Below are 25,198 nucleotides of genomic sequence, written 5' to 3'. Positions count from 1 at the left end.
CACAAATGCACATTTGCCTGTTAAAGTACGCTTCACTTTTTTTACATAAGCTGTTTCAAACATTTGATGAAACATTAAAAACCAATTTTGATGAAACAACTTGATTTCATGACTTTGTTCCACTACTTGGCTCTAGTCTTGTCTCAATAAATTAAGAAATACTTGGTTTGTGGCAAGTAAATCAAATACTGCTTTGAAGAGAGAATTTGCAATAATAAATGGCAATGATATCGGTAGTTATAAAAACTGTTTTCAACCAAAACTAAATGACACTAGTAACGTTCGTTTTCATTTCAGTAGTTCTTCTGCCTGAAAAAGAGCAAATAGCTACCATAGTGAATAGTCAAAATAATAAAGTAAGAGCTCTTAAAAGAACTGTTTGAAACCAGAACGCTAACCCAACAATTCTAAGAGAATACTAAAAGAACTTTTTTTACAGCTGAAAGACACCAAGTGAATATCGTTACCGTATTATTTTGACCATTTACCATGGTATTTGCTCTTTTTAAAACAATCTTTAAATTTTTCACGAATACAAAGTCTCTATTCTTCTGCTTTGATTTTTCACCTAATAAGGCACATAACGAGAATTCGGCCGAATTGCATCGCGCCATTTAATCATCTCAATTTTGCTTTTCAGCAGTTCTTTTTAGAAATAGCGAGGTTATGGATATTTATACTTAAGCAAATACCCTCTTCTGGGCAATTGACAAGCACAAATTCGGCTCTTACAATAATTCTTATGTAGCTGTGAGTCAAATATACTACCAGGGGCTGGAATGTCAAGAAGAACAACCAATGACCATCACCATAGGGAACCGGGGCAGGATTAAAACCAAAAACAAACTTAATAGAGCTAGCGTACAACTTTTTTACATGCAGAAGTTGGTTTCATAAACTGTTGTGTGTGTAATTTTTGTACGTTTTCAAAATTATATTTATTGTGTTGAAGCCTATAATACCAGGGGTCTGGAACGAGTTTTCGTTGTTTTTTACAAGGAAAGCACACCATTTTCGTACTTATCTGTTTTAAAATATTGAGTCAAACTTGTCAACCTACAACATTTCCTGACTTCGTACAGAATTCACTTACTTCTTTTACACTCCAATCCAAACGTTCTGTTGTCTTTGCAAAGCTCGCAAGCAGTTCCTGCAAAGCGAAGATTGCACTTACAGATACCAGTCTCACTGGAGCACTAAAAACATAATTTGAGCAAAATAACCAAGTTAAAAAAACTTCATTAACACCCACGACAATCATTAGCATGTACAACTATACTAGTTGAAAAACAAACGTCGCGATTGTTTTCAAAGAGAGTGTTCCGCATTTATACTGCTATACTTTATCATCCTACGTAAGGAATATATTGTGAATTAAAAGTAGTAAAACATTACAAAGTAATTTGTAACGGTAAAGAGTTACAATTTGGTAGTGCAACTTATCCTTGTAACTAGTTATATACATTACAATTAAATGAGCGTAAAACTAATAGCTAGCGGAACAAAAAAAGTAGCTTCTACGGCCCAGAAAACAAGCAATTCAATTCCAAACATTTCTGTTCTATGTTTTTATGTATTGTAAACAAAATGAACGCCGCAAAACGGAGCACAATACATTAATGATATTCGCACAGAGTTTGGTTCTTTTGTACGCTCTGTGCACATAAAATCTCCAAGCATGCAGTATACTAACTATAGCGAACGCAGTTTGCATTCGAATGGTAAAGCAGGGGCGTAGCGAACGTGGGGATCAAGGGGGTTCCAGACCCCTATTGTTCTGTCGGAAAAATTTGTTCATCTATCGGTAAATTTTCTCTAAATTTCAATACATTTTATATAACTACTCCCAAACCAAGACCATACCACGCCCACCTTGAAGGTAAATTTGACGCTTTGCCCACCCCCCCCCCCAAAAAAACAAACATAGACTTCACTACACCTCTGGTTAAATCTATTGATCACTTACCTTTCCGTTTCCAAAACATGGATTGCCGATAGGACCCGGACAGGGAAGACAGTCACTCCCATAAAAACCTTCACAGCACTTCCTTCTCTATAATCCGTAAAATTAACACGTCTTACGCAACTTCAACAACGTACCATTTACATAAATCGAGAAAATTGGCATTTCCCCATGGATATACACATACCTTAGGTTTACATACAGCTCTACAACCAGAATTTTTTGCATCACTGAACCCAGTATTTCTGTAGTAAGAACACGTCCGAGTTTCTCCCTGTTGTAAGAATATTAGGTATCAGTAACAACTTAAACTCTTTCCTAAGATACATGAGGATATCTAAAATATCTTAAATAAAAGATCTAAAATATTTTACTAAGAAGCTATCAATATGGAGGGTCACGACATGGAAAATTTAAAATCATGGATCAGGGATGCCAATATGAACAGTCTAGTGCATTCAAAATTAATACGTAAGTGTCAGGAAAACTATACTTTTACACATTCTTTTGTTCCGCCATCTTTTTTTTATCAAAAGCAAAAACTATAGTTGCTCGTGAAATGTTGACGAAGCATGCGAGGAAAATGATTCGTTCTCAACATTCCTGTCTTACATAAAGCTATGGTGAAATGTCAATACTTCCTAGATTCCGTTCACCCGCCTGCGGGGAACATTTTTGAAACTAATCAGTGTAGCTCGTGTTGATCCATCTTCCAAAACTATAGCTGGTTTCATGCACTGTTCGGGGACTGGGTACTGTCGTGGAAAAAAATTTTTACTGTGAACTAAATTTCATGTTTAAAACAATGAACGACTTCAAAAAGTAAGAACACTTAAAATAATTCAGCTAGGTTGTGAAAATCCTCAGACGATCGAAACGAATGTCTGTAAAAGTTTTTGGTGAACAACAACAACGCATTCATGAATTTTAGCAGTGTATAAATATAAGCTATAAAACGAAACAAAGTCCGAAGATAATTTTCATCTTTAACTCAGTATTTCAGATAAAAGAAAGGACAAAATAGACTATAGTGTTATTTCGAATTTATTACAAACATCTGTCAAAAATATCCGTGAAAATAAGATATAGTGATATTTCGAATTTAATAAAAAAATCTGTCTGACGATGAATTTGTAATTTGAAATATCGTTATATCTTATTTTGTCCTTTCTTTTATCTCCTTTCATATTTTATGAAATCATCGGCTGGCAATGGCTTTATATTGTAAAAACTAACTGATTAAAATAACAAAAAAATTTTGGTTACTTGAATGCACCCGAGAAAACTAAATTTTTATGATTGTTTTAAACATTTTATTTTGGTTATTCATAATTGGTTAAATCAACCACACATAATGGTTACTTAATAATGGTCAATTTATAAACAACCATTGCTCATAAATTAGCTTACCGTGGGAACATATTCGTTGGGACATCGTGGATAAAGCGCTGTCAAACCACAATCCCGACATGGACCCTATACAACAATACACAAGAATTTTGTCAAATTTTGAATCAGGGGGGAGGGGATGGAAACGAAGATCGATTAATAACTTCCGTCGCTCTTGTGGTCGTGAATTTATAATTTACTTTGGAAAGACGAAAAAGCTCTTTCACTTACAACCACAGAACACGAAATATACAGAAATGCCAGTCCATTGACAATTTTATATCTTATTATGCATATGATTACCGAAGTGACATCCGGTCGTTTGCCTTTTTTGACCATCAAACATGATGAAATGGCTAACCGCAGCCAGTAATATATATAAAATACAGCACAGAATTGCATAGCAAAGTTGTCCGACTGAATAGGTTGGTTGGTTGTTACGTCACGGCCGCCATGTTGGTTGAATTCGACAAAGAATTTTTCTCGTCGACGTTTTAAATTTCAACCAACATGGCAGAGGTCGCCGTCATTTTACAAACCACCTACAATCGTTACGCTGTGAGCTAACTACATGTTTATTCCTGCAATAGAAACTTTTCTCTGTTCACTCACTGAAAAAACGAAAGACTTCTAAAGAAATGAACAAGATAATGTCGAGTCTGATGTCGATTTCATTTTAGAAGCAAGATTTGACGTTCTTACGATTTTGTTCGAGCTTTGTCTCCAATGAATAGAAACAGAAATTAAAAACAAATTTACCATGAAGCATACATTCTTCCTATTGAAGTTGGAAATTTCCCGTTTTTTTTGTTGTACAGGATTTATTTTGGGAGTATCCCCCGAGATCGGATCGGTATTTCATGGATCATTTTTGTAGTTTAATGTCGACAATTCATTAAAAGAGCTTCCTAAATTGAGTCTCTTCTCTTCGTAACAAACAAATAACTTTTTGTAGCAGAGAAAATTTGTAATAATTGAAACCACTAAGAAAGAATACATTATTCATACCGAAGATCGGAAGAAAAGAGAAAGTGCTCTTAACGTAAATGAAATAACATAGTATACAGAATATTATTCTTTCAGAAAGACCCCTTTCAATAGGAAAAAGTTTCTCCCGTCTTTTTAATGCTCACTCACATGCAGTTACAAAATTTTATGCGTGAGCGCTAGGTACGAAATATTGTTGTAATTATCATGGTCTCCACATTGAATAAAATCACCTTCTCGCATTTCCTCGCTGGAATGATCGGAAAAGCGAAAAAAAATTAAGACAGTATCACTTCTCTCAACATTTAAAATTCAGTCCTTGTTTTATGCTATATAGCTATACTTACTAATTTAGTCCTATTATCACAAAACTTTTGAATGATCGGAAGAACAAACAGTGGCAGTAATACGTTATCGGCGAGATGAAGATAGCCATCTGACGCTATGTTGTTGCTGTTTATGAGCCTTGAAACGTTGCCCAGAATCACCGATCCCTTTAAAATCAAAAACCTTGCAGGTGAATAAACACAAGTCAAACCCACCCAATGTTGATGCATTTTGATCAAAAGCAATAACGATATCTATCCAGGGACCAGATGTCTAATTGGAGATTTCCATTAAAGCCTAGTATCAAGTACCATATTTCCTTTGTTTAGCCCCCTGTGAGGGTATTAGTTTAGAACTTTCAAGTGAGGGATTATATAGCTTTTCACGCAAATTTACTAACGCTTACTAATTCACGTAACTCCATTCAAGTGAGAGCACAAATGGATTTTTTAAAAAACTGTAACACGTGACTATAATTTTGTCATAAATTTTGACACAAAGCAAGCGACTATTCAAGTGGGGGACGATGAGAAGGGGGGGAGGGAAGAGGTAAAATGAAGCCGGGGGCAAAATAGAGGAAATACGGTGTTAATTTACACCGTGAAGTATCTCTGATGAAATGCTACGCAGCTAACGAAAACTTTAACACAGGCGGACTGACGTTCTCATAAACGTTTTCTCCAAAAAGAAATATTTGGGATGACCCTTCCACTTTGGAAAATTTTCTTTAGTGGATGGAAGTGTGTTGAATCACATGCATAGCAAACTAGCTAAAAGCCTAAAAGCATGATCGCTTCAGTTTCTTTTCCCACCACATTAAATCGTCAACCGTGGATATTCCCAAACACGGGATAAATACGCAGCTGCCAAACGGATGACATCACAAATTAATCCATAATTAGCAATATGAAGCCATGCAAGATACCGTTTATAGATTGATAAATATTGACACACTAGATAATCATTTCTGAGTAGCTAAAATACCTTTTCATTAACCGTCACAGAAACCGTCTCTGGTGCAAGCGAAGTCAGAGAAGACAGTCGAGAAATATCGATAACACCAAACTAACACAAATAGAAACACGTTTTAGATAAATATATGTATAAAAGTCAAGCCAAATTAAAAGTTGACCGTGCTCTACCTTTGAAGGGAAGACATGATTTTTTATAATAGCCTCGAGTTTCACACGGCCCTGTTTGAAAGAAAAATTCCTTTAGAAGTGAGTGATACAAAGATTCACCTAAGGGGTGACATCAGTGTTTATGACACGCTATTTTGCAACGCAGTTTTCCGATTGCTTAAAAAAAACATTTAAAAGCATTTTCATCAGTCAAATGTGTAAGTTCGCCTCTTTCTACAGATGTTTGTTCACTTTACTAATATCCTCACTATGACATCAGTATCACATTGCTGAATGACATTTTAGAATTCTGGACAAGACATCAACGTTTTATTCACAAGCAAAATAAATAAATAGATTGGTTGATGATTACGGAAATATACTTTCGTATTGGATAAGAATTTCACAGAAACTGTCGACGAAAACTGACTTTTCCGAAAGCTAAAAAAATATTATGTGGTCTCATAGTGATGTTATTTGCATAAAGTAAAAGGTTTGATACGGGTTTTAACAAAATATTCACTTTAATCAATTTACGTTGTACATATGCCATTGCACTGTACATTGTAAATGGTTTGTCTCGAAAAGAATACAATTCTGTTGAAATTGTCGTTTTTGTCAGTGGCGTATCGAAGTCGTTGATCGAGGGGGACAGAAATTTATCTAGCCATATTTCAATCCGTAGAAAACAATGGATTTCAAAGGAACCTAATACGGCAGACAACGCACATGTGAATTGCCTTCATCTCTAAAAAAACTATCGAGTTTGCTACGCCACTGTATGGTTCCAGTACAGATAAAAAGAAACATTGGTGCCGAATCGCAAAGTGTTTTGGTACATAGTGTTTTAAATCGCAGACTTTTATCGACTAACTGTCCACTCGCAGTGTACAGACTCGTGAATGAATCGCATTCAATAAAAATAAATGATCGAAAAGCCTACTGTGGGTGATTGTAGGTATGACATGGTTTCGTTGTCCAAACGTTCGAACGCTTCGTTCACCGGGGCAATCACTGTCGAACCATTCGAAGAGGTTTGAAAGACAGACGTCATACGTGCTATCTGAAAACAAAACAACAAAAAACAATCAATTGGGGAAAAGGCTTTGACACATTGGATAAGTCAGGTGACGTGGTACAAGTAACGCCTGTATTGTAAATATTCGCTTACAATCACACTCACTAAGCGAGGCTCGAAACATTCTTCTTCCTTCTCTTCGTAACAAATAAATAACTTTTTGTAGCAGAGAAAATTTGTAATAATTGAAATCATTAAGAAAGAATACACGTTTGTAAATGTAGATCGTCCAGGTTGGTATAGTCCTGAGAAGGACTGTTTTTGTTGTTGTTAATGGTTCAAACCATTTACTTTAAGAAAGCATACATTATTCATACCGAAGATTGGAAAAAAAGAGAAAGTGCTCTTAGCGTAAATGAAATAAAATAGCATACAGAATATTATTCTTTCACAGAGACCCCTTTCAATAGGAAAATTATCACGTGCTCTGCTATGTACATTTTTGTTTGACCTTGTTTAGGCACTGGTAAAGTATTTTATTTTTTTATTTCCAGTTCAAATTATTCGGCCGAGTGAAAGACATCAACAATATGTTGTCGGTCGTTTTAAGTAAATCTCGGCCGTTACCTCGACAAGCTCTTTGAATGTTTGAGCTTCTGGTAGATCGCTGATCATCTGCCAAAGGGTTTTCTTAAAAAATAGTAATATGATATATTATCAGTAAAAAAAGCAAATACCCATGAGTTAAAAGAAATTGCAATTAGCTTTTTCATTTGCTTCATGTCGTGTCTATATACTAGCAAAATACATAATTTCACTTTCGACAAAGCAAATTTGTGTCGGTCGCCTTCAACGTATTGAAGTAAACGTAAACAGCACCAATCAGTTTTAAAATTCTCCCTAGGATTGGTTTATATTGGTTTTTTAACTTTCTTTCGACTTATTTTTGATTGGGAGTTTTGCTTTTCGATAACTTTCAATATAGCGTCGTTGTCTCACCTTGAGAGTGGACCTACTGTATATTCTAGTACTACACTGTGCATATACGCATCACCATTATAATGCAAAAATTAACAGGGAACATTTTGGGCTTAATTCTCGTTGTAGGTTTTCAATATGTATATAAGATCAGTGACCTACAAACATGGTCACATTTTTTTCACGAAAATGAAACATTGAAAACTTTGAATTAACAATTTAACATTTTCACGACAATTATGGTGACAACTTGGCTTAAATTTATTTTAGGAGATTTGTGAAACACTCAAAAATAGAAACCGGTGGACAAGCACTATTCAGGCAGCACGCAAACATTTTCTGAAATCAGTTGCATTGGAAATCAGTTGCAGGTCGATAGACGAAAAAACTTCGGTGACGAAGGAAATAATGCTCTTCTGCAGCTTTGTTCAATAAATATGTTATCTGTAAACAATTTAGTCGAGGATAAAAAATCCTGACGCTTTATTTTATTTTTTCACCTGCGCACAACACTGGTCATTTTATCTGATAGAAGTTATAGAACATACCGACGTTCGTGAAGTTTTGGTCAAGTCTGGTTTCCATGCGACACCATCGATCACGTGGATGACACCATTTGAAGCAAAAATATCCGGCGACAATATATTGGGCTTTTCTGAGCGATTATTCAGCTGATAAGACAAACGCCTCTGCAAAAGAATCATATCACTTGCCACCCATTAAATAGCAAAAGTTAAAGAAAACAATTTGTAAAAATCTAATTGCGTCATCGCAACGGTTTAAAGTTTACTGCATTGAATGTCATGGACGAATGTATCTTTAAAGTGAACAGTTTGAACACGAGAGTGTCGTTGCATGTTTGTAGATGTGGATCGTCCAGGTTAGTGCAGTCCTGAGAAGGATTGATGGTGTTTGTGTTGATTGACGTTTCAATAATTTTCGCGGTGAAATTCTTCTTCAGAGTCATCTCACTACACCTACTCTAAGGTGACAGACCTTCACAGGACTGCACTTACCTAAACGATTTGCATCTACCCAAATGGAATGTATCTATCTAATTCTTTAGATGCAAAATACGAATTGAGAAAACTGAATGGCGAACTTACATCCTTGGCCACCGACACCATGGCCTGAAATCCCTTTAAAGTGGTCAGTTGGCCATTTTGTTGTAGCAAGCTCGATGGTAAAAACGCAGCAGCAGAGTGTGCCATGACTAAATCATGCACCATCTGTGAGTCCCCAATTATGGCGTAAAGCTAAACGTTTGAACAGAAGAAAGTGTGTTTAGTCGCCTGCGTATAAATTTAACGCAGCAAGTGACCCGATAGTCTACTCGCAGATACACCGAGCATAATATCTTATAAAATGTGCTTAACAATATAAGCGAACTGGTTGAAGAATCAAGAATTGCTGTGGGTTTACACGAGCTCAAGCAGAGCTATGCAGATGCTTGTATCACCTCACATGTTTAATTTCTGACGGTTTAGAAGAGTTCCAGCATAGCTACGCAGATGCTTGTATCTGTCCACATATTTTGATTCCGATGGAAACAAAATTAATAAGTTTGATAATGAAATAGAATGATAATGTTGACACATGTCATAGATACTTTAGTATAAAATAAAAGTCGAGAAATTGATTACATTTTGTTTTGATCGAGAACATGCAACTTAAGTAACGTCGTTTACTTTTTGTTGAAGACTCTTTGATTAGTGCATAACATCGAACCAGAAAGCACAAATAAAAGTGTGTGTGGGTGAGGTGCACAACAGAGTACTAATTTGCCTGTTGTATGCATTAAATACAAACGAAAAATCAAAGTTTCAACATTGTAAAACGTCTTAAAACTGATACAAGGAGGTGGTCATACTTTGGTTTTTATACATGCATGTAGATAGAAAACGTAATATGAGAGCTTGACAGAAAATAAATGATGCCGTCACTGTCATGTAGGAAAATGAAAATTGTTCGTCTTATCATCTTTTTCTATCTCAGCAGGTATTGTTTATAACAAAATACGCTAACGAAGAAAAATTGCATAAGGTTCTTGAGCGATTCTTTAGAAGCCCACTTCGCTGCAACGTAGATACGTATGTTCTGTAGCTAAAATAAGCCCAGAGTAATGCACTGACGGGTAATTCTCTTTATAATATAACAAAAGCAAAACGTGTGCTCTGATTGGTCGATGCCCGTGTTTGGAATGGGCCATCCAAACACGGAAATTGAAATGGCTGTCGTCGGTATGCTGTCGTGAGAATTTTCAACATACCTGAAAATTACGGTTTTCTTAATCTTGCGGATTAACTTTCTTAATCCCTTCAATCTCGCGTGTTTGGATCGGGAAATCCAAACACGGAAACTGTTTCGCAATTGTTCACTTATGCTCGTACACAAATGAGAAAACAAGGAGGTATTCTTCAACTTAGCTTACATCCCGACTAGTAAATGCCTTGTTCAGTCCATCGTCTGTTGGAAGGAAAACGGTGAAGGGCCCTCGTTTGGCGAAGGCCAGCGTCAAGTCTGCATGATGTTTGATGATGGTCTGGATATTTCTTAATTTGTTCTTGTAAGGGCCTGTCGCATGTAAATCTATAACTTTCTGAAATATAATAAAATATCACGTTAATCTTTATAATAAATAAAATATCACGTTAATCTTTATCTTAAACAAGCCAATTTTAAGATACTGTCATCAGTGGCGTAGCTGGTCTTCAGTAACCGATCATTCTTCAATGACGATGCAAAGCAGTCTTAGGTAGCCGATTTCCTGGCTTAGAAAATGATGCAGTGCTAGCTAGCTTCGACTACTGAAGGGGCCAATATTCATACATGCATTCTATGATCCGCATAGTATTGAAATTAGTTTCTCCTTTTAATACGTATTTAATGAAAAACCTATTTATTTCAAATCAGCGCAAGCACAGTATAGAAACATAGAGTAGTCTCACTCCACTGTACAACTAGGTGCTGTATATTTAATTAGATTACTTGCGGCGGCTTGCCATCTCAGCGCTCCTATTGGCTAAAAAAGCAATTGACCGGCTGCCACTATGGTAATCGCATACGTAATAAGATATGCGCTACACAAAAAAATTCTATAGAGTGGGACTTCTGTTTGTTTCTATACTGTGGCGCAAGTGCTACATAGAGATACGTCACAATGCGTGCTGGACACAAATCGATCGTTTTCTTCAAATGTGTATTTATGTTTTTTTCGTCGATTCAATAATCATTGACGACCTTCTGCTTTGTATCAATTTAGAAAATACAAAAAACAAGCACTATTTTGAGTCCTTTTTGATCCATGCTTTCAGCAAATGACCACAAATAAAGCACTGGTGACTTCACACGGAAAACCAGTCTCCACTTGCAGAACTAAGAAAAATCCCAGCGTGTAATACAGGGCACCGCAGGAAATTGATAAGTGGAAGGTCCTTATTTTAACATTTGTGTGTTATAAATTTATAAATTAAAATTACAAGAGACTTCAACAGAAATTGATGTGGAACATATGAATAGTATCCCCTCAATTATCAATCTTCCGCGGTCCTTGCAATCGTCATTTTTCGGGGGAGGCGTGGTGTGACTCCATAAACAAACCATGCCGGTGCTACTGCCTGCCAAACAAGATACGTACCTCTAAAATCGATCCATAACAAACTGTTCCGTTCCCAACATAACCATTTTTACAACGGCACCTTCAAATTTTCAAAAGCCATGTTATACAACACAATTTCCTCAAGTTTCACTATAAGCAAAACTCATTTTATTTCTGTATCTGTTCGTGTTTCATCCAAACGAGTTTCCCCAGCTACCTTACTATGTCAACATTAATAATATTACTGATATTGACTCCTTATCATCAAAAATAGTTTCATAATTGTCCTCAATCAACGAAACACACAGGAATGAAGCACTACGGATAATATAGCAAAAAAATTCCAAAAAACATCTTGAGATTACAAAATATGAATCAAAACATTCTGTCTGAGGATGACTTTGAAATAAAGTCGAAAATTAACAGTTCGCTTCCCATCTTGTTTTGATTCACATTTTGTAATCTCAAGATGTCTTGTTTTTTACTATATTTTTTTAAATTGTCGGCTGGTCATGGTTTTTGGTCTAAACTACGGATAATATTACCAATAAGATGAAAATATTTAGAATTAAATACGTCGTTAAAATGTATTCTCAAGATGTTTAGCTTTGAATACAAAAGATATGCGGTTTTGATTTAGAAATTAATTTTTCTTCAGTCACATATTACAGCAAGAATTCACAATCCTTTCAGTAAGCCTAAAAAATCAACCTTGTAGACAGCTGTTTGAAAGGCCACTTTCTATACACTTCTTCTTGAAGCATTTACACGGGGGTGGGGATGACTCGGATATAATCATGAAGGTGGGTGGTTAATTTTCCCGACAAAGGGCGTGGTATTTAACAAGTAAAATCGCTTTTTTAAAAGATTTTCCTACGAAGTTCGTAAGTAATGTTTCACTTTCTTGCACGACAAGTTGCAAAGTTTTTCCCAAAAACAAAGAACTCCTAATTTGGGGGATTGAGCCCCCCACCTCCAAGACTTACAGACCTGAGCGTTTATAGTTTTAGAATGATGAATTATTCGGCATAAATTCAACTAAACATGGTCGTTCTTACTCTTTGACACCAGGAGCTGACATAAAACATTCCGCACCAAAAGTTCGACAGTCGTTCAAGTCACATTCATTGATGATATCACAACCAGCTTGCACAATGTAATTTCCATATCCCGGCAAACAGGAACAGTTTGACTGACAAAAGAAAAAGAAAAAAGTAATTAGTGACGTCGCCTTCTTTTTCTTTTCACACTTGAATCATTCGTAGGTACACAAACCAGTGTCGTACCCAGCTTACAGATTTAGTCGTGCTATGTAAATGTCGATTCATCAAGATTATTCACTTTTTCTCGCAGAAGTAGCGAAGTTTTGAGGGGATACGGAGTTGGAGGAGTTAAAGTAAATGGTTTGAACCAGGGAGTATCGTTACATGTTTGTAGATGTACATCGTCCAGGTTAGTAGAGTCCTGAGGACTGTTGGTATTGATGTAGACGGACGTTTCGACAACCTTAGCGGTTGTCATCTTCAGAGTCAAGTGAGGAGTAAACGTCAGGTTAGCCGTATTTGTTATCTGTTTCTTACGTCATCGTATTGTGTGTACAGAAAATGTGTGGGTGAGTGGGTTTTAATTGTGTATTGATGTCGTGGATTAGTCTAAAGTAATGTGTTAAATGCTTGTTTGTTTGTGTTGGTAATGAGTCGTTTGTAAGATGCCGTTAAGTGTTGTGATCTGTTGAGTGGGTTTTTTTCTAAGTTGGTACACTAACTTTCCAATGTAAGCCATTGTCTTTAGTCAGTGCTGTAAGTAATACATTTTGTCGAGTCCCAATCAATGTTGTGTTTTGTCAGTCGGTGATGTTCGGCAATGTGATTGGTTTTGTCCTGTTTCTTTCTAGCTCGTTTGTGTTCATTAAGTCTTATGTTTAAGTTCCTGCCAGTTTCCCCGATATAGGAGGCGTGGCAATCGGAGCAGTTTGTTTTGTAAACTGCACCTTGTCGTTCGTTGGGTTGTTCTTTCATACGTATATTCCCAAAAATTACCAGACAAATATCCCTATCTAACTAAAATGGAGTCGTATTTCAATTGATGCCATCGATTGCTGCGCTTTTCTTTTAAAACAGCTCTTATATACATACTGCACTCAATGATAAGATCGTTTGAATTGGCTTACACGTCCTTATGTAAAGCCCAAAACACACAACTTTACACCTTGAATTGTTTGTTATCACTACATAAATCTCAGTTCTTTACAAATGTAGAAATGACTGTACTTTGAAGGTGTGTCCTAGAAGCTACATTATATGTTTTGCCCTAATCTCAAAGTAAGCAAATTCTTAGCCTTCAAGTAAAATCAGTTTTCACTTAGAAACTCTTCCGAATCTTCTTCATTTCATTCGCGAGTCGGAGGAAATGGCCTCTGATTTAGAAATTTGCAGTTTCTATGTAGTCAATGGGTACAACCGTTGTATACAGAGGGAATAAAAAGTCGGGATTATCACGTACGCTAAACACGCGTTTTAATTGTCAAACTAGCCGTTTTACAAATTGTGTATGCAATCAACGTAATATTTGGCTTACTCAAGAGCCAAGACAAATAAATGTCTTTTTTATTACTTATCTCAATTTTTAGTGGAATTTTTGCAAATGCATAATATTCTGATAGTATTTAACTTTACTTTAAATTTACTTTAAGCTTTGTAACGCGCAATTTGAATTAGTAGTGCTATTCAATTTTGTAACATATTTGATAATAATAATAACAGTAATGATGATCGTTATGTTGCGGTCTTTGGCAAACAAAACACGCTGTTTCCCTCGGTCTCAACCAATAGGTGATAATTATAAGTCTCACAAGATACTTACCTTTCCAGGTGCCAAATAATTACATTGTGTATTTTTCGAACAATTTCCCATGCTGATTTGACAAGGATCAATAGCTACACGTAAAAAAATACACACAAAAATCATTTGATGTCAAATAGCTTTTCCACGTACGTGAGGCAACAACTTTACAATCACAAGCTGGGGAATATTTCGTTTCCAGTAGACACTTTAATTAGACAAAAACGTAGCAAACTCCAAAGGAGATCTGAAAGCTATCAACGTTAACAAGATGACAAATTTCTGGTAAAATCTCCACTTTATTCCAATGTCATTGTCCGACCAACTATTTAAAAGCGTGCTCGACAGATCTCTATGTTGTCAGGACAATAAGTTTCGATTATAAAGTCGATATTTTACCAGGATTTTGTCTTTATGCTATATCAATAACTTTAATCTTAAGTCTGTCTTGTTTCATAACAGTACGAAATAAAATGCATTTTAATTTGACCAAATCAAAAAATAAGGGAGAAATTACTACAATTATATAATCGTACAACGATCATTGTTTATTTTGTGCAATAAAAAGAGTTACGTTTACTTGGTATGTAAAAATAACACAAGTTTATGCTTTCGTTTTATAACTTCCGTACGGGAATTTGCATGATTCAACTTACCCGTGCATACAACACCGTCTCCAGTAAATCCCAGTGCGCATTTGCACTTGTAGCGACCTGGGCCTGTTTTACTGCATACTGCATTAAGGGGGCAACTGACGTTCGGTTGGGCGCAAGGATCAATTTCTGAAATATTAAATATATCACGTTTGCGACAGATTGGTTCAATCAAAACGTTAATTTGCCACCGAAATGTGCATTATTGACAAACAAATATGAAACAATTTATTAAATTTATGACTAACAAAACTACAGCTAATTTGTGGAGCAAAGCCACCTCCATCACGACAGTTTAATAAGAGCATCCTTGGCTTCATTAAAGTTTCGTAGATTTATTGTTTGGTATTGGATAAACATTGTGAAACATTGCAAAATTGAAACTGTGCACGAGTAGAAAAATATCTGCCAATTGTGCACGGGCTGTAAAATATTTGCCAATTGTGCATGCTTTATAAAATATCTGCCAATTGTGCATGCTATATAAAATAACTGCCAATGGTGATCACTTTGTAAAATATCTACTAATTGAGCATGCTTTGAAAAATAACTACCAATTGAGCATGTTTTGTAAAATAACTACCAATTGAGCATGTTTTTTAAAATAACTACCAATTGTGCATCGCAAATTGCAAATAATTGCCAATTGTGTATGCTTTGTAAAATATTTGCCAATAGTGAATGCTTTACAAAATGATTGCGAATTGTGTATGCTTTATGAACTATCTGCCAATTGTGCATGCTTTGTAAACTATATGCCAATTGTGCATGCTTTATAAAATATCTGACACTTTTGCATGCTTTATAAAATAACTACCAATTGTGCATGCTTTGTAAACTATATGCCAATTGTGCATGCTTTATAAAATATCTGCCAATTGTGCATGCTATATAAAATAACTGCCAATGGTGATCACTTTGTAAAATATCTACTAATTGAGCATGCTTTGAAAAATAACTACCAATTGAGCATGTTTTGTAAAATAACTACCAATTGAGCATGTTTTTTAAAATAACTACCAATTGTGCATCGCAAATTGCAAATAATTGCCAATTGTGTATGCTTTGTAAAATATTTGCCAATAGTGAATGCTTTACAAAATGATTGCGAATTGTGTATGCTTTATGAACTATCTGCCAATTGTGCATGCTTTGTAAACTATATGCCAATTGTGCATGCTTTATAAAATATCTGACACTTTTGCATGCTTTATAAAATAACTACCAATTGTGCATGCTTTGTAAACTATATGCCAATTGTGCATGCTTTATAAAATATCTGACACTTTTGCATGCTTTATAAAAGAACTACCAATTGTGCATGCTTTGTAAAATAACTACCAATTGTGCATGCTTTATAAAATATCTGACAATTGTGCATGCTTTGTAAAATATCTGCCAATTGAGCATGCTTTATAAAATATCTGACAATTGTGCATGCTTTGTAAAATATCTGCCAATTGAGCATGCTTTATAAAATATTTGACAAAATTGTGCATGCTTTGTAAAATAATTGCCAATTGAGCATGCTTTATAAAATAATTACCAATTGAGAATGCTTTATAAAATATCTGACAATTGTGCATGCTTTGTAAAATATCTGCCAATTGAGCATGCTTTATAAAATATCTGACAATTGTGCATGCTTTATAAAATATCTGACAATTGTGCATGCTTTGTAAAATATTTGCCAATTGAGCATGCTTTATAAAATAATTACCAATTGAGCATGCTTTATAAAATATCTGACAATTGTGCATGCTTTGTAAAATATCTGCCAATTGAGCATGCTTTATAAAATATCTGACAATTGTGCATGCTTTGTAAAATATCTGCCAATTGAGCATGCTTTATAAAATAGCTGACAAAATTGTGCATGCTTTGTAAACTATATGCCAATTGTGCATGCTTTATAAAATATCTGACACTTTTGCATGCTTTATAAAATAACTACCAATTGTGCATGCTTTGTAAACAATATGCCAATTGTGCATGCTTTATAAAATATCTGACACTTTTGCATGCTTTATAAAATAACTACAATTGTGCATGCTTTGTAAAATAACTACCAATTGTGCATGCTTTATAAAATATCTGACAATTGTGCATGCTTTAAAATATCTGCCAATTGAGCATGCTTTATAAAATATCTGACAATTGTGCATGCTTTGTAAAATATCTGCCAATTGAGCATGCTTTATAAAATATCTGACAAAATTGTGCATGCTTTGTAAAATAATTGCCAATTGAGCATGCTTTATAAAATAATTACCAATTGAGCATGCTTTATAAAATATCTGACAATTGTGCATGCTTTGTAAAATATCTGCCAATTGAGCATGCTTTATAAAATATCTGACAATTGTGCATGCTTTGTAAAATATCTGCCAATTGAGCATGCTTTAAAAATAATTACCAATTGAGCATGCTTCGTAAAATAACTGCCAATTGAGCATGCTTTGTAAAATATATGCTAATTATTCTTGCGTGAAAAGATTGCAGACGTTTCTGAGCATAAAGAAAACTCACATTTAGCCAACTTTGCAAGCATTTCACTCCGCGCAAAGCATAACACAACAAAACCCACAAATTTTGGAGGTTCTTTCTTCCCCGAAATAGCTTTACGTTATGAATAGCCGATTATTTGAAGCAGTTCTTTACCTTCGCACTGTAGACCATCGCCAGTATAGCCAGGATTACATTTGCAATCCTTGGATTCCCCATTGACAAAACAATGCGAGTAGTTATGACAACTTTTGTTGCACTTGGGTTCGACTTTAAACGACAGAAAAAACATTGTTTACCAATGAGCTCTTTGCAAACAACTTACGTGATTTGGAAAAACAAAGATTTTTACGCTCAACTTAAAATCAACAATGCCAGTTATCATAGAATGGCAAAACGTCATATGAAAGACGTTCTCGGGTGAAATTCAACTGCTATCGTTGTACGTAAGAAGACAAGAGACAATCAAAAAAATATAAACTTTGCAAAAAAGTACTTTAATGATCCCTTGTAGACACCATTGTGAATGGAAAAGTAATTAAAGAACAGTTAAGTACCGTATTATTAAAGCTTAAATTAAAAACGTGGTATATTTTTCACGAGGAGCTAGGTCTGCTACAAAAACTGATGAGCACAACATTATTTATAGTGCTTTAGAACAATTCTTTTTAAGGGCTGTCGCATTTACAATGGTATTTGTCTACAACGTTTCTTCAAAGAGCACGAAAATCACACGATGAAAAATAAAATTAACCTATACTTCTAACGATGACCAAATGGATGAAAGACATGGATGCATAAGAATGCATCAAAGTCTAAGACATTAATTTGAAGGGGTTTTTCAAGACGTCGGTCGCATGTCTACCAAGCGAACGAGTGACATAAAACAAGTCAATGTGATAAATTCGACAATGTGTTTGAATTATGGGTCTTTTTCGTGTTCATAAAAACAGTATTAAAATTCTTTAAAAAACACAATTTCGAACGTGAGCTTTTCAAAAGCAACACAAACGAATGAAACTGTTTGCTGAAACCAAAACGTAAAAAACACGCCATGGATTGAGATAATACGTTTTTATCAAATAGACTTACATTGATCGCAATTCACTCCATGATAACCAAGGTCGCAAGTTAATGGAATACAAGTACCATTGCCTAAAACTCCACTGTCGCAACGACCGTGTTTGCATGTACACTCTACATATAAAGAGAAATGTACTTGAAGTGAACTCCGTTTCAATAATTCTGCCAGATAGATAAAATACTCAGCTCATTCCGTCAGATCCAAGTAAGTGAAGAGGTCACAACTTACAAGGACATTGAAGTCAATAACATGAAAATTCGTTGACTGATTTTAAAAACCAGGAATAAAGGTTGAACGATCAAGATTGGCATAAACAATATCTAAAATGCTACTGCTTCAGGATATTTTCTTCAGAAAGTCGGCTTAAACCGAGTGAACATTGGAAATAACAACTCTTTCGGTAACTACCAGGCATTTTGAAATATTGCGGCAACAAAACATGGATTACCGAGGGGTTTTACATACCGCTAAATTAAAGGTATTTTTAATTTGGTTACTCTCTAGAGAATTGATAATACTTGAGCTTACTTAACTAGTATTGGTAAAAAATGAATTTGTTAGGGTGACTACAACTGTAACTACATGTATGCATAAATAATGTAGATATAGGATGTATTTAAATTAGTTAGGTTATGGACAAATCGTATCGCTTCTTTCTAGCCATAATTCTTGCTATAGCCAGCTTGATATACGTAAACAGTTATGTGAGAACCACTTCAGGTCATCACACAATGCAGTTTATTTAGCTGGGGCTACACGCAGGGGCCAATTTATGTCGGTCGGCACTGTATAGAGGATCTGGTAACGAAGATCGCAATTCCAACCAGTCATTAGTACAACATATCAATGATAGCAATATCCACACAGGGTGACCATATTCAGTACCTTCCTCCTTTTTGTAAAATTTCGACAATTATTAAAAAAAATAGCAAAACACATTTCGAGCAAGATTGGTAAATTTTTACAAACTTCAAGAATTCGTGAGTTTTTCGCACTTAGAGAAAATTCGCTAACTTTTTATCGCGAAATTCGTCGAAAATGTATACGTAACCAATAAGTAAGTTGCAATCAAAATTACGAGGGTAATACGTAAAATTAGTTATATGCACCATGTGCTTTTAGGTTTCAAAAAAACAAAGTACGCGTTTCGTGAAATGTTTGGGGAGGAGGACAGTAAAAAAAATCAAAATCTAGTAAAATTTTAGCTAACTAAAACTAGGGTTAAAGTTTGATCAAAACCGCTGAATCGATCTGGTCAAACTGTTAATTCTACAACTAGCAATGCATGTCATCACTCCGGGAATGGATTAATGAAAAGGGTACGCAGGTATGCACGCTGTCAAAAAACTCCAAATCATAATAAAGTGAGAGAATTTTAAACTTAACAAAAAATGTATAACAACAAGTAGCCACCCAAAAATCCAATCCAAACTAGAGTCAGTGGCGTAACTAGAACGTTAATTGGGAGTGCATATTCATATATTCCTTTGTGCCCTACTTATTTCTCTTGAGAGTAATTTGAATTTTAAAAGAAATCAGTAGGGCACAACTGAATATATGAATATACACCCAATTAACGTTCTAGTTACGCCTCTGACTAGAGTACCTCCTTACAAAACCATCTTGAACTCATCCGGGGACTACACACCGCAATTGCGTTACGACAATCGACGAGTGCAACCGAAACTTCAAAGCACAGTTAATTTATTTCGTAATTTATTTTCTTAGGACTTTCAAAGATAAAAAATCAATGACGACGTATAAAAATAAAATACCTTTAGCACATTTCTCGCCATATCTACTTGTATTAGAACAAAGTTCGCATGCATATCCTTCAAAACCGGGCTAAAAAACAGATTGAAAATGAAGAAGGTTAAATAAACAATTCAAAAATCGAACATTATAAATGAAAAGTGTACAATCTCCATTGTGTGCATGAATATTTCTGAACGTAGCCTCTGGGCACACATATACTTTGCCAAAAGAAATATTCTCAAAATATTCCTGGCATGGTAGGTGAATGGCAGGTCAATTGTGAAAATATGAAGTGCTTACAAAGCGCAAAAGCACAGACTGAAGCGCTACACCTTAAGCACGTGATCAGTGGCGTTGACAGCCCGCAAATTTCGTCGGGCTATAAAAATTTTCATGCTCAGCATTATTTGTTAGAAATTTGTTGTTATAACAAATAGGAAAAACCAAAAAATTTGAATAGAATAAAAAGTTGCGATCTGGCTACGTCACTGATCACAACACTGTAAAACAGTTCTTACTGCACTATTCCGAACTGAGGGGTGGGCCCCCCTCCGAGTTGTAGAAAAGACCCATTTTGAAATTTTTCTAAATATGTTGAGAAATGATGAAGGGGTGACAAAAATCAAATTTCAAACAGCTGTAAAAATAGTTACTTCCAGCAAACAGGTACATAGCAAAGTAAATATAAGAAACTGCAACCTTATTATATATATTTATAAGATTGACTTGAATTCACTTGAAGACACATCTAACAGTAAGCTACTTTTTTAAAAACTTGTGACTTTTTAGTTTATGTACAAATTCTGCCTGTGAGAAATAGCATTTTAGAGAACACATTTTTAAGAGGGGTGTGCCCCTAAACCCTGATTGAAGTCATAACCCAATGCCGCTTGCATTGTCCCCCCCCCAGTTTGAACAACCTGGCAACACCACTGATTCTATTGCTACTTTGAATTAACTATTAAAAGTATTTTGACATTTTACTGCCAAGAAATAGTGAGAAACGTACATTACAAGTACATGTTCCATTTCCATAATCCAGATCTGCACATTGACCGTTTCCGAAGCAAGCAGGTTTTCCAGACTCCAAACCAGGACATTCTACAAATTATAAATACAATGATGCGAGTTACACATTGCTCCATTTTACTTACATTATGATGAAACACTATTATTATCTTTGAGCTTGAAAGCATATATAAGCATCTATAAGCAACCAACATGAAATTTTTGTGGAGTTTGAATCAAGTTATATAAAGTTCAATATTTAGGATGCTGAATTCTTTCACTAAGTCAGGCAAAGTAGCAATTGCATATAATAGAATATAAAATTAAATCTTTATTCAGGATGTTGTCAGTGTTTTTCTGTTTGAGGAAAAGACAACAAAAAACAAACATTCATGACTATTTTTTGACAGTACAAATTCTGATTTAAATGCGATTTAAATAAAGTTTTCCATTTGCTACTTTTTATGTGTAATGAAATATTTTCTAGCCTATTATATAGTGAGTTACAACAATGTTACGTTTAACCCATGATAATGATTTTCTATAAGACCTGTATCAAGCGGCCACCCTACTTTAGCTGTCAGATGGTAAATCCCAGAGGGTAAATAAAGGTTAAGTTGACAGTATAATATTTATATGAAGTCTTTCTCAGGTTGTCCTGGATTGTTTTATAAGCAGGCTTTTAAAAATTCACACTTGATAGAAATAGTGAGCATCTGATGTAATTGGGTATAATTTGATAATCAGAAATTTAGTGAGCAATGATTTGCAGGTTTTGTCAGCTTCATTTTTCCTTTGTAGATTGTGGCCAGTTGTCTCAAGTCGTTGCTTGTGACCTTTTGCTAGTAAGTGAAGTCATGGTTCTGTTTGAGCTTTTAGTATGCTGCTAGCAAGTCTGTGTCTGTTTGGTGTGAAAGCCATGCCATGCCATCTCCACTTCTCATATATTATCTAGTCTATTCTACACCTACGGTAAAATGTAACAGCTAACCACCAAAAGGAAGTCCTAGCTATTTGAAGACTCTACAGCTTTTGATTCTTGCTTAAAACATGCATCTTAATATCCACCCCATCCTTTGGAATAAATCACAGTTATCAATTGAACTAATAAACCTCTTCGCTGTCTGCCATTTGATCAACATAATATCCTGAACGATCTAGTGATTTACATGACGCAGCAGCAATTCAAACTCAGTACGTGGCACTCAAAATTCAATTCAAAGTCAATGAGTCGGCACTCAGTACTCAAAAATATTGAAACTAGTGAAATTAAGTAAAAAATACACGCGATCTTTACACGCCGACTGCAGTTGATCGGTCAACGGTTTATTTCATTTACTGTTCAACTGTTATTTTGAGTTAAGGCAAACCAAATGAACGTGTAGAGGTGGGTATTACTATGTGGCAGGAAGCTTTTGCAATCTTTCGCAGGTATTTTGATCTGGCTTTGTCTATAGAAGCCATCATGCAAGCGAGCATTAAAATCAAAGACTCTCTATTGCTATGTACATACATCATCGTCAACGATAAAATACGAAAGCATTCATTGAATAGAAAGCATTTAATGAATGTGGCGAACCTTTACAATCGTATCCCCAATGGTCTTTACAACAAACTCTTTTCGTGGTCGTAGTCTTGCATAAATGTACACAACCGTATAGTTTTGATGACAAAATACACTTTAATATGCCATGACTTGTGAGCTGGGTCGTGCCAGACGGACAACGGATCAACGCGGCATTGATAGGACAAATGATACAGTGTTTAGTTGGCGTAATTGTAGAGATTGACTTGTTACAGAAGCGATTTGAGCTCGCACCGAACGAGTTCTTTACACAACAGACGATAATAGTAAAAAGACAGGTATTGAAAATAAGCGAATCGATTCTTGGTCGCCGCATCGTCTACGCCGATTATATTCGTGAAGTGTGCGTCGTTGTTTTCATATCATGCTCGCGTTGCATAAGGCATAAATATACATTATTAATGAGTTTATGTTAAAAAAAATGGGTCAAAGGCGAACACATACAAGATATTTTTTCATGCATGAATGGAACAAATAGACAGTTTAATCGACAGTTAAATTTTAAGGTAACACATATATTTAATGCAAATACATACAACACAATAAATTTCGTCAGAGGCCAATTTCGCTGAACTTTTTTGACATGTATCTGACATAAGTATTCCGTAATAGCCGAACAGTTAGTCTGAATAAGGCGTTGGTAAATATAGACTTTGGACTAGCAGCTGTTATACGAGTGGACTGAAAGAGTTAAAATTGGCTAAAGAACATCGTTTAGACCCCCATTCAGCTCTTCAACAAATAATGACTCAGAATTAACAGCAGAAAAAGTAAATCGGTTTTAGCGTTGGGCGTTTTGCCATGCAGCCAATAAGCCAAACACAAGAAATAATCGAGTTCTCGTAATACGAGCAGTTCTATCTACTGATATGTATATTAGACTGGATAACGCAGCTCTTGCAAAAATTAAAGCCGGAAGATCGATCATTTGCTACTGGCTTCATGGGGGGTATCGGTCGCACTTTACCATACTTTTGTGTAACAAAATCACAGTTTTCGCGTTTTTATTCCTTTTGATTAAGGCAAAATTTTTATGACATGTAGAGGAAAACCGGTACAGATATTAAACCCTGAAGCTCTGGTTTATTGGCTTTGTAACGACTGAAAAATAAAATGGCAAGTTGTATTGAAATTAGAAAGTTGAAGGTGACGCGGACAGTTTCAGCCGTGCGAGGCATTTTTAGAAGATGAATCCTTAAATTACAAATTTACAACAAAGTAAGAACAAAGGTATTCATATCTTCAACATGTTCATCGATATTGAAGTTGTTCACATATGAACTGGTTGAAAACTTTGCTTCGCTTAATAACAACAGAGGTACTTTAATTCGCATATTTTGATGATGTACATCTCGTAGAGTTTAATGATACCGTTTTCAACTTACTATTGTTCATCGAAATGTCTTTCTGATTATTTTTCTATGTCGATTTTTTTTTTCTTCACTGTTATAGTAAAGACGTAATTTGAAATTATTATGATATTAGCGATGTGAATAACAAAGTGTTGTTAAATAAGTAAATTTGTAGCAATCTTCCATAAACATCATTGCAGATGAAATTTTGGTAGCAGTAGTAGGATTCTGTATTATTTCTACATTTTTTAAGAAGCAGCAGCATCATATAATCTCCAGTTTGTTTCAAAACAATGCAGGTCGACCTTGTACCTTCTCAATTTTCTGCCATTATAAAGCCAAGAAGACAAACTTTTTAGGATTGAATATCTTTGCCGGTTGTTCTGTCCCTTTCACAAAAATTTTGCTCGAATCAAAAGTTTGTAGAACAAATAAAAACGCAAAAACTGTGACTTTGTAATACAAAAGTATAGTAAAGTAGGACCGATACCCTTCTCGAAGGTCATAATCAGATGAGCCAACTTCCGGCTCAATTATGTTTCTTTATTTTATACATGGTGCGTTATCCAGTGTAATATACATATCAGTGGTTCTATCAGCCAAACGCGGCAAACTGCAATGCAAAAATGAAAAATTCAAGATAAAATTGAAGTCACGCCGTAAAAGCAAACTTCTTTCCGGCCAAATGTGTAAAAGTTTGAGCTCATTCTATCGAAGGATGAATTAACTTCCACAGAGTGACATGATCATATAGGAGGACAAAATCTTATCATCACCTTGGGTGACGTTGTTCATACATCCTATGAGAATAATGGTTGTGCGACATGGCGCGTTTGCAACTTGAACAGGCATGTATTTGTAAGAAAATATAAACATTGACTCCAACTCTTCAAGCCACCACCAGTGATGGGGCCAGATTTACAAGTTTGGTCTTGCTGGTGTTCACTCACTCCAAAAATAATAGATTTCTAAAGGGAAGATCATCCAAACGGTTTGAAATCCACACAATGCAATCAACTTGCGAACTGGCTACG

General features: G+C 35.3%; 1 protein-coding gene across 2 annotated transcripts in view; it reads right to left on the bottom strand.

Annotated features, from left to right (window-relative positions):
* The window catches only part of LOC124435005 (stabilin-2-like), a 59,284-nt gene extending 36,079 nt beyond the window's left edge, over positions 1–23,205 (bottom strand). For both annotated transcript variants that reach the window (XM_046984957.1, XM_046984958.1), the window contains exons 1-21: positions 22,807–23,205; positions 21,229–21,320; positions 20,240–20,309; positions 18,473–18,577; positions 17,537–17,650; positions 14,879–15,004; positions 14,244–14,317; positions 12,440–12,573; positions 11,421–11,481; positions 10,215–10,382; positions 8,890–9,039; positions 8,332–8,472; positions 7,433–7,495; positions 6,731–6,850; positions 5,809–5,859; positions 5,651–5,731; positions 4,687–4,833; positions 3,374–3,439; positions 2,151–2,237; positions 1,967–2,053; positions 1,094–1,196 (exon numbers count right to left, since the gene is read on the bottom strand). In XM_046984957.1, the coding sequence (XP_046840913.1) occupies positions 1,094–1,196; positions 1,967–2,053; positions 2,151–2,237; positions 3,374–3,439; positions 4,687–4,833; positions 5,651–5,731; positions 5,809–5,859; positions 6,731–6,850; positions 7,433–7,495; positions 8,332–8,472; positions 8,890–9,039; positions 10,215–10,382; positions 11,421–11,481; positions 12,440–12,573; positions 14,244–14,317; positions 14,879–15,004; positions 17,537–17,650; positions 18,473–18,577; positions 20,240–20,309; positions 21,229–21,320; positions 22,807–23,128 (2,362 nt within the window). In that variant the 5' untranslated portion in view covers positions 23,129–23,205. The remainder of the gene's footprint in view (positions 1–1,093; positions 1,197–1,966; positions 2,054–2,150; positions 2,238–3,373; positions 3,440–4,686; positions 4,834–5,650; positions 5,732–5,808; positions 5,860–6,730; positions 6,851–7,432; positions 7,496–8,331; positions 8,473–8,889; positions 9,040–10,214; positions 10,383–11,420; positions 11,482–12,439; positions 12,574–14,243; positions 14,318–14,878; positions 15,005–17,536; positions 17,651–18,472; positions 18,578–20,239; positions 20,310–21,228; positions 21,321–22,806) is intronic.
* Between the last annotated feature and the right edge of the window lie 1,993 nt (positions 23,206–25,198).

Source organism: Xenia sp. Carnegie-2017, unplaced genomic scaffold, assembly GCF_021976095.1.
Source record: "Xenia sp. Carnegie-2017 unplaced genomic scaffold, XeniaSp_v1 HiC_scaffold_14, whole genome shotgun sequence".
Taxonomy (NCBI): Eukaryota; Metazoa; Cnidaria; class Anthozoa; order Malacalcyonacea; family Xeniidae; genus Xenia; species Xenia sp. Carnegie-2017.
The sequence above is the reverse complement of the archived record's forward strand: the minus strand, read 5'-3'. Positions and strand labels throughout refer to the sequence as shown.